Source organism: Haliotis rufescens, unplaced genomic scaffold, assembly GCF_023055435.1.
Source record: "Haliotis rufescens isolate VD_foot unplaced genomic scaffold, xgHalRufe1.0.p SCAF_18, whole genome shotgun sequence".
In the NCBI taxonomy this organism is placed as follows: domain Eukaryota; kingdom Metazoa; phylum Mollusca; class Gastropoda; order Lepetellida; family Haliotidae; genus Haliotis; species Haliotis rufescens.
Genome location: NW_025963868.1, coordinates 23,395,909 through 23,410,000, shown reverse-complemented (window position 1 = coordinate 23,410,000; position 14,092 = coordinate 23,395,909). Strand labels below are relative to the sequence as shown.

At 40.4% G+C, this 14,092-nt stretch overlaps 2 protein-coding genes across 3 annotated transcripts in view; one reads left to right on the top strand and one right to left on the bottom strand.

Annotated features, from left to right (window-relative positions):
- Positions 1–6,283, bottom strand: part of LOC124133013 — a 15,129-nt gene extending 8,846 nt beyond the window's left edge. Inside the window, exons 1-4 of one of the 2 annotated variants that reach the window (XM_046497199.2) lie at positions 6,226–6,283; positions 4,322–4,499; positions 2,525–2,599; positions 2,041–2,086 (exon numbers count right to left, since the gene is read on the bottom strand). In XM_046497199.2, coding sequence (XP_046353155.2) covers positions 2,041–2,086; positions 2,525–2,563 — 85 coding nt within the window. In that variant the 5' untranslated portion in view covers positions 2,564–2,599; positions 4,322–4,499; positions 6,226–6,283. The remainder of the gene's footprint in view (positions 1–2,040; positions 2,087–2,524; positions 2,600–4,321; positions 4,500–6,225) is intronic. The other variant, XM_046497198.2, reaches the window with a different exon arrangement.
- A 2,122-nt stretch (positions 6,284–8,405) lies between these two features.
- LOC124133011 lies at positions 8,406–13,815 on the top strand. The gene is made up of 2 exons (XM_046497197.2): positions 8,406–8,589; positions 12,765–13,815. Exons 1-2 carry the CDS (start codon positions 8,517–8,519, stop codon positions 13,418–13,420), a joined length of 729 nt encoding a protein of 242 aa, XP_046353153.2. The 5' UTR covers positions 8,406–8,516; the 3' UTR covers positions 13,421–13,815.
- The last annotated feature ends 277 nt before the right edge of the window (positions 13,816–14,092 follow it).

The window sequence follows — 14,092 nt, the reverse complement described above, 5'->3', positions numbered from 1 at the left end:
CAACTTCCTGGTTCGAAAACGTGATCGATTCTATGGCTACGGCCGTCGCCTTGAAATTCGCGATGAGATAATTCCCAAATTTAAGCTAAAACAAATATTTTCGAAGTCTTTCAAAGTTTATAGTCAACTCGCCCAAGAATACATATATATTCTTGGGCGAGTTGACTATTTAAACTTGAAAAGTTTCTGAAGACTTTAATTGATATATTTCGGATAGAGAAATCAATTGCACACAAAAACAATACAATAAGACAGTTTGACAGAAAATGGACAGATTTGGCCAATGAATTGTCTAGTTAATATATCTTTATTTTTTTTCTATTTTTTTTTAACATAAACAATTTCCACTCATGTACTGTAAGGATTTAGCTTCACACTTAGCTAATAAACATGACAAATGTAGCCTGCCCATTTTACCACTTGTAAACATTGTTGTACACCTGTTGCCAACTTAAACTTGCTGACATGCTGGCTGCTGTATAGGTATGTAACCTATACCTAATAAGTATACCACAAGACGTGCTACTCAATGTGTAACTCTGTAATATCATATACTGAATTGAATAACAAATATTTAAAAAAAAGAAGTACATACATATTTTTGTGCAAACTTCATTGTTTTCTAACTGGAACGTCTGACCGCTTATCAGTGAGTGAGATGCAGTGCTCTTTGTTTAAGACACCGCTGAGCGTTTCAGGCTACCGCGATGTGCAGTTTAACTAGTCAGTAGTGTATGAGATAATAAGTATCTTTACTGTGTAATCTGTCATTTTGTTTGTCTGACAGGGATGAAATCTCAATTGCTATGGTAATCATCTTGGTGAAGCCATTCGAAATGAGAACAGCGATCTGATTGGATACTGCGTTTCCTTCACAAGGGACACAACTCGTGTTCTACATGGGTTGGGTTTAGAGTGTATGGCAAATAGACGACCTCCATTATTATGATGGTACTTTGATGACAGATGTCAAAGGTGAACTCTCAGATATATCCCAACCATTAGCCAGGCCAGCTAGGTATTTTTGTGTAAGTGAGTGAGTTTGGTTGAGCGCCGGTTTGAATAGTATTTCAATTATATGGCGGCGTTTCCGCCTGACGTGGGAATAAAGGTCTGTGGCATGCATGTCACAAGCATGTGAAGGTGTTGACAAACTTTGAAACAAAATCGTGGCAAGTCACACTGTAAAAATGTGTTTAGATCCTAAACAAAAGCCTGAGCGTTTTACGTGTGGCATAATTTTGTTGCGTTTAGGACTTAAACATGTTTATGATTGTGTTTAATAGCTAGGGTAGTTTAGGATCTATATATGGGAAAGACATGTAACCCCGATGTGATATAGCTGTGTTTGTCATGTCTACGATGTGATAAAGATGTCATATTGCTGTCTAGGATATGATATAGATGTTATACTGATATCTACGATGTGATATAAATGTTATACTGCTGTCTACGGTGTGATAAAGATGGGATATTGCTGTCTACGATGTCATATATACTCTGCAAAAAAAAACCGCAAACGTAGTAAACGGTAGTGTTACCGACATCCACACAAAATTAATACCAAAAATAATTTGGTCATTTCTACATGGATTTGGATTGATTTGTGTGGAAAGAATGAGGTACTGCAGGAATTGGGTGAAAAAATGGGAAAATCGCAAAAACACAACCACGTGAGAACCTGGCGCCGAAACACACCAACATGATATTACCCGTATGCTGCATTACCTTTTTCCTGTGTAAAATAACAGTCAAATGACTAGTGTCTTTTGATATCAAAAACATATATCGACTCGTGTGGATATATTTGATATCAAAAGATATCATACATACATACATACATACATACATACATACATACATACATACATACATACATACATACATACATACATACATACATACATACATACAATGAATTGTATTGGGATTGTTCTTTGGAACTCAAGATCTTTTCTAACCAACTGCGTTTTCGACAGAAACATGTGATTCATACGATTTTGTATTTTGCGATTTGAATAACAATATTTGCATATTTACCCACTGTGAAGAAACCTCCTGTAACACTCGTAGCTGATGACAATATCTGTGGAATATATGTATTTGTCGGAACCTTGATTATTGCAAAGGTAAACTTTTAAAAAATAATAATAATAATAATAATAATTTACCAAAGCAGAATTTCTTTGTTGTTTAACGCCACACTCAGCAATATTCAAGCTATATGAAGGCGGTCTGTAAATAATCGAGTCTGGACCAGACAAACCAGTGATTGATTTCATGAGCATCGATCCGCGTAATTGGGATACGATGACATGAATGAACCAAGTCAGCGAGCCTGATACCCCGATCCCATTAGTCGCTTCTTACGACAAGAATAGTCGCCTTTTACGGCAAGCATGGGTTCTACCCCAGATCTTCACGGGTCTCGGAATTTGTAATAACGTATTATGGAAAAGTACAATTTCAGCATAATACATTCCCATATCGACACGTCAGTTATAACACAGAAAATTAGCATTACCATCACCATGGTAACAACCAGGGCTGTAATGGTCTTCATCCTGTAGAGACAGTTCCAGTCAAGCTAACGAGGAATCTAAATGACAAGTGATACATAGAGGTATTTAGCGAGCCTTGGCGAGCTAAATACATAGTGTTTATTCCTAATACAGGATATTTACCATCCCCAAACACACAAGCGTGATAACCTCTTTATCATATAATGTCATTCTTTAATTCTGTGCTTTAAAATCGCTTTCCCTCTCTAACAAACATTACCGAAACATTGCGAGTTTTCCTGGAATGCGCGCATTAATATTTATTACGTCACATGGTAAGTGATGTGTCAGTCGGACAGTGACAGTAGCCAATATAGTTCCAACTGAAATCTGTTTCTTATACAGTGGCGAAGCAACATATACGCAAAACAACAGTTGTTTTAAATTGCCTTTCGCGGCAATCCATCGGTCTGTCCGCTAGAGTAACTGCCCTTTGTCAAAGGGAAGCTACTCTAACCCTAGTCTGTGAGACGTCACGGCCACGGTCAGACGTTGTTGACAGTCGGTCTGTCCTGTTATAACGTTAAGAGCTGTAGTCAGATGTACACACAGCGACAAAACGAAACAAGGTAACAATTCAAACATATTTCGGCAAAATCCAATTTACTACTTTAATTTGTGGAGAAGGTTTCAAGCCGCAGAGGTCTACAAGCACAGATATCCCTCTTGGCTAGGCCTCGTGCCCTCGCAAAATTGTTTCGAAATTTGTATCTCCAAAATTGCCAAAACTTATAAAATGCCTTAGCTACGACACAGTTAGACACTGATTTTCAGTATGTTAGACTGTTCTTTTGATAATGATAGCAATTATCCCTGTTGTTTATCCAGATTCCCGATGGTTAATTCTGACTCGATCGCCGAGTGACTAGGGCGACGCCATGTTTGTTTATAAACAGCGAAAGTAGTCCTACTTGACCTTTGATATTTGCATCTCTATCCGCATATGACCCCAACGGATATCGTTTTTATCCGTTGGCTTTATCCTGCCGAGAAACCTATCCATTATATGATAAATTTAAACATACATGCACATTCACTGAGTTTCTCTTATAAAAAGGTCACAAAGAGTTCATTTTCAATGTACCTTTCGGTCTTTTCAGTTCAGGGCAATCAATAATTTTCCGTTTTGCCAGGATATAATTCGACGTTGGTATTAATCATTTCAAGGTTACAAGCGACCTGATTTTCCCTGTTTGTTTATAGCGATATATCAGGACAAAGGTGTAGGAATCTATAAGGAAACGTTGTTAAATGCAATAACCAGAATATGTTATCCATAAAGATTTTGACAGGTGTGTGTTTGTTTGTTTGTTGGCTAACGCCGCACTCAGCAATATTCCAGCTATATGACGTGCGGTCTGCAAATGGACCAGACAATCCAGGGATTGACATCATGAAAATCGATCCACGCAATTGGGATACGATGACATGCATCAACCAAGTCAGAGAGCCTGACCACCCGACCCCGTTAGTCGCCTCTTACGACAAGCATAGTCACCTTTTTACGGCAAGCATGGGTTGCTGAAGACCTGGTCTACCCCCGATCTTCAGGTGTTTTACAGAAGTAATTTTTCCATTGATTGAACTATACTGAAATTATGTTTTTAAAAAGACTGTTAAGATTTTAAAAGAGGAAACATGAAGGGGTCGCAGTTAAATTTTTTAAAATAAGTTGCTGGTAAGGAAACTTCTTTTAATTGTCTCATCAAATAAATACAGAATTGTTCATGTACAGGTTCAGCTAGTTTCTAGGGACTTACTTGCGTGATATGAATTCCTGCTTGTGATTATAACATGTAGACAATGGTATGTTGTGTTCAATGATATGTTATCTGTCTACACAAACTCCTGCTGGCAGTATCTTGTCAGAGTGGTGACACACCACACGTCATGCTGGGTCCGTGACAGAGCGAGGTCTTTATCACCAATTGTAGTGCACTAGGAGAAAGTCGACATAACAAGACATTCATAATATACAGGTATATATTCATTATTAATCAATACCATATTTATTAACTCCTTTTTAAATAAAAGAATAAAACTTATATTAAATCACCTAGCAACTTCTCATATTACCCCCAAGTGTAGTCAGTTAAAACAACATATTTGTTTGAAGCATGTTCATTCATTTGAACCTGTTAATAGTTTTGACATCAAGACCTCAGTTTTGATGTTTTAGATGTTTTTCGACATAAAAGACAAGAAATATCGAATGTTTCTCGTCAAGTTAATGCCGGCTATGAACGCGATATAATCTGTTGAGGGACCGTGGCGTTCACTATATGTGTGACCGACAGGCAAAGGGTTTAAGTATAGAAACAAGTAAAGGAAATGAGAGTCGGTGGGGTAGCCAAGTGAAGGCATGGGCTCCTCTCCAAGAGAGAGAGAGAGAGACAGACAGACAGACACAGAGAGAGAAAGACACAGAGAGACAGAGATACACAGAGACACACACACAGAGAGAGAAAGACACACAGACAGAGAGACATAGAGAGACTCACACACAGAGAGAGAGAGTGAGACAGATAGAGAGAGACACACACACAGACAGAAAGACAGAAACACAGACAGACAGAGAGAGACACACACACTCACACACACAGAGACAGAGAGAGACAGCCAGAGACACACAGAGAGAGACACATACACACAGCGACACGGAGAGAGAGGTTAGCCATTATGAATATAAAACTACTAATATTATATGATGTACAGAGCGCCGATATGTATAACATACTTTTACCTTGTGTACATATGCACATGAAAAAGAAGTGTCAAGGATGTTACTGAAGAAGTGTTCACGTTTATTTAAGCTTAAATACAAACATGGCAAGAACACTGATAGCCTGGATCGTCTGAAATGTGACAAAGGGGTTAGTTTGTCTTGTGATGGAAGATATCATAATTGTTGGTAAACTACATTTTCTCAAACACTGAATTAAACACTCTCTTACTCTTACCCGTCGAGGGAACAACGTACAGCCTATGTCTGTGTTCCGCTGAAACATTGCTGGAATGGTGCTACGTAAAACAGTATTCACTCACTCGCATCCGAAGGCTGTGTTTAGTAAATACAGGCTGACGTGGTGTACTTCTGTCTGATGAGTGAGGTATCTACAGTAAACTACGTTTATAACGAACTCGCTTATAACGAACTGACGGATATAACGAACTTACTTTTTGGTCCCGACTATTTTCTGTAGTTATGCTGTATATATGCTTATAACGAACTACGGTTATAACGGACTAAAATTAGTGGTCCCTTTGAGTTCGTTATAACCGTAGTTTACTGTACTTTAATTAATTACTCTTTACTTGACAATGTAATTATTCCGTAATTTCGTAATTATGGTTGGTTCGTTGGTTTGTTGTTTAAAGCCACACTCAGCAATATTCCAGCTATATGACGACGGTCTGTAAAAAATCGAGTCTGGACCAGACGATCCAGTGATTGACATCATGACCATCGATCCACGCAATTGGGATACGATGGCATGCATCATGCAAGTCAGCGAGCCTGACCACCCGATCCCGTTAGTCGCCTCTCACAACAAACATAGTCGCCTTTTACGGCAAGCATGGGTTGCTGAAGACCTATTCTACCCCGGATCTTCACGGGTCTCGTAATTCTGTACTGTATTCGGCTTTAACAATATGCACGTACCTTCCACTGTAGGCTGCATGAGTATGATCCCATGATCTATAACTGTCGCTGGTGTGTTAATCTGAACAGCGTGATAAAAGATAACCGCTGTGCTGTGAGTGATAACTTATAGCTGTTGATATGCACTGTAAAATAGCAAGGCAGACATTACAGAGTCGATTTGAGTGAGTGAGTATGGTTTTACGCCGCTTTGAGCAATATTCCAGCAATATCACGGCGGGGGACACCAGAATTGTACCCATGTCGGGGATCGAACCCGGGTCTTCGGCGTGACTAGCGAACGCTTCAACCACTAGGCTACCCGACCGCCCCCGAGTCGATTTGAATCTCGAGAGACACAAGGAACATTTTTCGGCAACTCTGTACTGTCATTGAAATTGATGCATATTCACTTTTCCTCATACAAAGTAAACAACAAGCAATTACGTTTTCAGATCTAGTTTCTTTTGCTTCTCAGTTGATATGCAGAATGTTTTTTTTTTAAATTAGGTGCCCTCTTAAACAGGCAACATATCTTACGGGGTTTTTTAAATTTCAAAGTACATGCGTTTAAGCAAAGTATGCTTGACAGTAAGCTTTTCATGACAAGAAGTACATTTAGCAGCTTGGCGTGATGTACCCTGTGTGTGAGCCAATATACTCCCAGCCGGTGTCCTGGTCCCCCCCGGAGAATCTGTTCTGAAAAAAAATCTCCCCCGGGCGCATATATTTCGCCCCCCCCCCACCCCCCCCCCCCCCCACCCCCACCCCCCACCCCCCTCCCCCTCAGTATAAAGTCCCCCCCCCCCCCCCCTCAGTATAAAGTCTCCCCCCTGATTATTCGTTTTTTTGCAATGTCTTTTAGTACTATATTCTTTAAATAGTTATCTTTTGTGTAAGGAGGGTTACTTTAAAAACTAGATTATGAAATATGGTCATAATGAATTGATATATCCGGCACCATATGCCCCAAGTGATCGGTTGACAACTGTTGACAACAGCATTGATTCATACAGGCCCGAAATTTACTCACCGACAAACGAAACGCGAATACTATACAAGTTGGTTAATATATGAGGAATTACTCATATTCAAGATATATTAGATTGGTTCGACGTACTACGAAAATACCGACGCTCATGAACGCATCACATGTGACGTCATAGACCCATGACTCGAGATGCACCATTTGTCTCGTGCAGGATTAGCGTGTAAAGTTTGGAAATCACTAACAGCATATCGTTATGATATCGTAACAACTCTGCGGTAACACTTGCCTGATGTTAGTTCTGTCATTAATTGTACACGTTGCAAACATCTCTTCTAAACGTACATACTTCTCCATATGTTTCTCTGGTTCGCGTTTCTTTTGGAGGTTAGTATATATGTCCGAAGTGTTTCTGAGTAAAATGCTTTGATTCAGCCATGTTTGTTTTTTGTCAACTATCAGACGACGAACACGAACCGAATTACTTCCCTTTAATCAATAGATTCCAGCCCAACGAATCTTATGCGAGATAAGCAACCTGCGTGTGTTGCGATTGATTTCTCAGCGGGGTACGAGAGTGAGTGAGTGAGTATGTTTGGTTTAGCGCGGCTTTTAACGATATTCCAGCTATATCATGGCGTGTCAGCTTAATGTGGGAGGAAAGCCCGAAGTGTGATGCAGGTCTCAGACGTTTACCACTTTGGTGAAACCCACGAGCACGGGTATGGTTCTGACAAACCTAGAAACATAATCGGGGCGGACCGGGATTCGACCTCATAATCATAGGTTTCTGGCGTACCCAAGGGACGCAACTCTGCACAGCGAATTGCGAAGTCTTAGACGACTTGGCTCCCCCCCCCCCCCCCCCCCCCCCCCCCCACCAATCAGAAACTAACAGTTTAATGTAAGGTGAGAAAATGTCTAGTGCAAGTGAAAAAACTCCCAATGGCGTCATTTACACCTGCTCTCCATCATAACGTCACCGAAATGATGAAGCTAGCTGCCCGGTTCTTCTTGTTGACGAAGTTACATAACGTAAGTCGGTCAGAACCGGTTGCACTCGGTTGGTCTACTTATATATGAGATGGCATCCCGTCTCACATTCACAACACAACGTGAGTACCAGCTGATCGTGTTATTCCAGATGCAATCACGTCGTTTCTGCCAGTTCGAAATGTGAGCCTTACATCAAATGTTGACCTCATTGTTTGCAACCGCGCTGCTGCGGGAGGCGTTCCAACTTGCCACGTGTTACCGCTTCGAAGACCAGTACGAGATGTTTATGCATTTCAGTCGTCTCTCTGACGGACTTTGAACTGTATATATGAACTGTGGATATATTGTTTCTAAAGAATATACAATTATGTTCAGGTGTCACACAAACAGCATTTCTTCAGGTAGGTGTTCTGCATGGTAAACGTAGAGGCGAGGTAGAGGCCATATCGGTATATGCATGGTCTCTGGTAAAGGTTACATTTACCTGACGCTATATCATGTTATAGAGAGGGGTCAATATCTTTCGTATATTTGCTGAGTCAATATCCACTACAACGTGCCTCAGACATTGATGGGTGTGTTTACGTGAATGTATTTTACTTTACATAGTTTATTTATTATTTGCAGTTTAGAACTTTTTTTAACTGTTGTGTGTGAATAGGCAGATATTTACGAGATACAAATCATGATCCAATGTTAAGTGTAACAGATTAATACTTCAAACACGTCAAAACTTGACACCTATCAATGTAACACCACACAACCACAAAGCAATCTTAACGCTAAGGTTATCGTAACTTCCAAACCTAGTACATAGACTTACTAGTGTCATTGCGCTGCGATCGCATGTGGAACAGGGCCCTTCACCACAAAGTTTACAATCACGTCACAGTACCCTATGACGTAATTTGTGGATTTTTTGTTGCAAGATGCACCGGCGAAACAATGTCATGTGACGTCAGCCTAGCAACAGGGCTGCTAGAGTCATCGTGTGTGCCTGAGCTCCTCTCAGTGCTCTATCATCTCTACACCCGTTTATTACTCGTCATTTGTACCTCGTACAAATCAGCTGATTGTCTTTGTAAGTCGCTTTCCGAGTTCAAATCAGGCCATGCGTATGAATACAAAACCATGTAAATAAGCATCATAAAGTGCAACTATAATATCAAAATTTAAGCAACATTTAAGCAAATTTAAGCAAATTTCCACAACAAATCTACTTTAATGGATTTCCTGCGAAACTGCGGCGACGTTTCGAAAACAATAACAAAACAAGTTGAATCGTTCGTTGTCAAGGCCAAGGTCATAACGTCACATGACCGCAGGCAGAGGGATTCTATTTTCAAACTTTCTATCACTGGAGACACGTGTCTGATGACGTTACATCAAGTCAGCTCTGGTTTAGAAAATTAACGTTTATCACAGAATTGGTGATTATACCGGCAAAGATAGAGCTGAGTGTGCGAGACTGGCTAGCTGTCACTTGGAAAGTTTGGAATGGTGCAGAGACGGTCAACGGTTTGCAAGTCGGAACACAAAGCCGTGATTGGGAACTTGCTCTTCAGAAATTTGTGAATAGTTATTGACACTCTGCACATCTCTATGGCCACTGATTTGCATTATCTGAGTAGGTGGAACATTTTCCTCAGAAAGAGTTTGGACCAGATACTTTCGGGCGGAATAATTAGTTTGGTAGATTCAAGTCTTGCATTTGCTGCCATGCGTTTCATTATGGACCCAAGCGTGTTGTCGCAGGTTGTCGCTTAAACCAGGGAGCAGTTTTGTAATTTGTTGCCAAGTAAAATGGCGCGTCATGGCCGCTAAAACCATTTGGTCTGAGGTTAGCACAGCGCTTATACGCACCTCTTGCCCAAGCTTTCGGCGTGACAGTCCGAACATCCCGGATGTTTACACGAATGCATGTTTTGGTTTGACGCTCTGCGAACTGCAAGTACTCCATGCCATTTCCATTTGCATCTTGAATTAAGATCGCGTCTCCCCAGAGCATATTTCTAGGAGGAGTAATGCTGCGAAGCCCAAACTGCGCTGTGCTGTGCCAGCAAAGTGTGTTCAAAATGGACTCGGGAGTATCGAGACCTAATTCGCCGGATTCCCATGCTAAGTTTTCTATATCGTTCTCACTTAGGGACACGCATAGATACGTTTCCGAGACCTTCTTGTTTCAGATTTTTTTGTTTGGTTTTCAGAACGTCCCTGACATGTGCAAACTCTATATCATGCATAATGGATTTCCCGTAAAATTTGTTTTTGAGGTGCCTGTCTACACTGCCAATCATACCCCTCAATCCTGTGGGCTCGTAATCCGACCCGTTACCCTTTTTGACGTTCATAAAGACCAGTTTAAAGTTGTCTAAAGTCATTCTGCTCGTCTATAAATCTAGTGATGATTTTAATGTCATAAGTGTTCACATTCTGAATCGATGCAATGGAATTCGCAATTTCGTAATCGTCACAGTAGTTTGGCGGAACAGGTATTTCATCCCCCTTTGGAGGCACTGGCACAATATATAAAAAGTTATCTTTGAATAGATCATTAAGATCGAACAAACTGTTGTCATTGTCAACAAAGGTATGTAGGGGTAACATGGCCGAATCTGACCCCGGAATGCGTTGCATTCGATAGCGAGATACCTGTTTCATGGAACCAACATCCAGTTTAACGTTGAACATTCTGTATGTCCCTTAAGGTTTAACAACCGATATCCAGATCTTTATTCAGTACAGTACAGGCCACAGGCCCTTTGTACAAAATGTATGGCATATTTATGGCAACAGTCACAATGATAAAATACGTGTTCTCTCTTCTTTACTGTGATACAGATATTTAGCGATATTAATAATCAGCTTTGTGTTGGTTATAGATAAAAGAATATTAAACTTATGGACATTTGAAGTAATATAGAGATGGCGTAGGTGAGTGTATGCAGGGCACACTAGCAGGAAATGAAACTCGTTTTCTATTAGGCCAACTTGACATAGTTTGCAAAATCTTATTTCGCGAGGGATATTAACTTTTCTACCAGTTTCTATTCCCAGCCAATGTGCGCTGCATCTAAACCTTGACATACATGACCGCAATTTACTCACGGTTACACAATACAAATATTCTTCACACTTCAACGTTAATTTAAAATGAGAATAGAAGGACATTTTGGAGTTATTACATAACCGATATCACCCGTCCCTTCAGCTGACCATCAATTTTGACACAATCATTTACTTTTATAGCTTCGGTTGCCATTGTGATAGGACGATAGATTCAACGTCTGCTTTATGCACTTACATTTCATGTCGTTTATTTTTTCTAATTAATGAATATTTTCTTATCCGTATATTTAGAACATATTACTGTTTCAAACTCATAATAATTCATCTGAACAAAAAGTATTTGTAATCACGCCCTGATGAGAATCGGTACATTTTGACTGTAGCCATTTTGTTAAGTCATGTGATGTATCACGTGGCCGACCAAAAATAGTTCCGTTTGCACGTGATGTTATTAAACAATGTGTAATACAGCTGCATATTTATTAAACGGGTGACCTCTTCACGGATGAGTAATACAGTTCATCATATGAATAGAGCCGTGACGATCCGGGTTGTCCTCAGAAGAAGCGTGAATGTATCGCATTTAGAGACGACTATAAACGGCATCGGGTGGTCAGGCTCGCTGACTTGGTTGATGCATGTCATCGTATCCCAATTGCGTGGATCGATGCTTATGATGTCAAGCACTGGATTGTCTAGGCCAGACTCCATTATTTCCAGACCGCCGTCATGTAGCTGGAACATTGCTGAGTGCGGCGTAAAACAACAAACATCATATGAATAAGAAGTGTAAAAGGTGTGCGGGGGACATTTCATTCATTTTGTTATGCAGTTTTATTTTTAACATTCGTGAATGTCAGATATCACAAGAAAATAAAACGTATTAACAAAGTGCATGATATATAGTTAAAATTTAGATCTGATTTGAGCCAATGAGCAATGGACCCTTACATGTCTAATGGACGCAACGGGAACAGCAGGACCACACGTAGACAACTAGACAACCATTCTCTTAACAAACACATTATATTTTACAATACATAATACACATTAAGGAAGACCATTAGTTGCCGACTATCGGGTATCCCTTGGGAATGGGGTGGTGATGCTGTTCTTGTTTTCAAATAATATGCTTCAGAAAATACGGAGGTGATGGTCATATAGTCTATCACTATACAGACCCTGATACAAATATATCAAATACAGCCCATGCAAGTCTATAATGTTTGGCAAGTCTAGATTTCTGCAGTATAGGGGTATCTGAAAATGAAGAGAGTATCTGGGCTCCTTTTTATTATATTTTTATGACGATAATTTATCAACTATTTTTTTTCTGTACGATAAGTTCATTTCAGAGACAAGATGTTAGTCTAGTCATATCAGTGGAAATAGTTTTAAGTGAACAAAAATTGATTTCTTGTGACCTACGTGCACGCACGCTTGCAAACACATTTGAATATTAAATGGCAGGTACTGAACAATGTATGATTTTTTCTGTTATCTCTAGGTTTCGTCTCTAGGGACATGCTAGGTAACAATCCTCTGAGGAGGGAGTTCGATGTCTTCTGGAAAACGAGTCTCGCTGACAAGGAGGTCAGTAACACAGCCGCGGTCTGCAAAATTACCCGAGACAAAGGGGAGACGATTCTAACACGAATTTTCTTCGAAACGGCGGCTGACGGCCCGCGAGCAGAGGACAGATTAGTTGAATGGCTTCCTGATGAACCTTTCTGGCAAGACGCAGATGAGATCAACATCAAGATCTATCTGAGTTACTCCCCCCAAGGAGCGACTTCTGAGGGCATCGTCAACTTCCTCCATGACCTTGAAGCACAGGGCATTGAAGTTAACATGACGATACGATTTGCTAGCTTGTATAGAGTCGGGACAGAAGATGAGGCGACAGAAAACAAAGATGGCCTCCGGCTTTTACATAACAACAAGGTGAAGGTCGACGTAGTGCGTGAATGTGATTGGGTGTATTTGATGGACGTTTTGAAGAACAGACAAGCACAGAAACAGCACGGGAGGAGGTCAGTGATTGTGAGACAGGAACTAACTAAAATATTCACAGACCCACGTGATGAGGAGACCAGCACTGACCAGGTGACAGCTGACAGCGAAACCATGACAGAGAAAGTCGGATACGATGTACGTCTGTAAAGAAATGACATCCTTCATCCACGGATGATTATATCAGTGTGGATCATTATTGTTTGAATAATACCGTTATATAACTTTAAAGGAAGCCATCGAGAGATACCCACAGGCTGGCAGATTTAAAGAAACAGGTGACCTAAATGCGTTACAATGGTATTCCATTTTTGTACATTTCACTTGTGTTATCACTACAACTGCAACATTTTAATTGAACGAACCTTTAAAAACTAGGACATGGGCAGAAAAAAAACGTGACGCGAAAGTAGTACAATGATATAAATCTCGTTTGAAGATTAAGCAACGCTTGGAACGACCACCTTTGATACCTTGACGCTTTTTAACCTGACATTTTCCTACCCGGTGAATATAGACTATAATATACCAGTAGAAAAAAACTGGGTCTACATAGTTTTTGTTTTTATCTCTTTGTTGTTTAACGCCACACTCAGCAATATCCAAGCGATATGACGGCGGTCTGTAAATAATGGAGTCTGGACCAGATAATCCAATGATTGACATCATGAGCATCGATCTACGCAATTGGGATACGATGACATGCATCAACCAATTCAGCGAGCCTTACACCCGATCTCGTTTGTCGCCTCTTACGACAATCATAGTCGCCTTTTACGGCAAGCATGGGTTGCTGAAGACGATTAACCCCAGGGGAATTCC

What these genes read in the sequence shown, in the direction of transcription:
- LOC124133011 (XM_046497197.2), top strand. Translation starts at nt 8,517, where the DNA reads ATGAACTGTGGATATATTGTTTCTAAAGAATATACAATTATGTTCAGG. An exon ending in CACAAACAGCATTTCTTCAG is followed by an intron (nt 8,590 to 12,764) that starts GTAGGTGTTCTG and finishes TGTTATCTCTAG; the next exon opens with GTTTCGTCTCTAGGGACATG.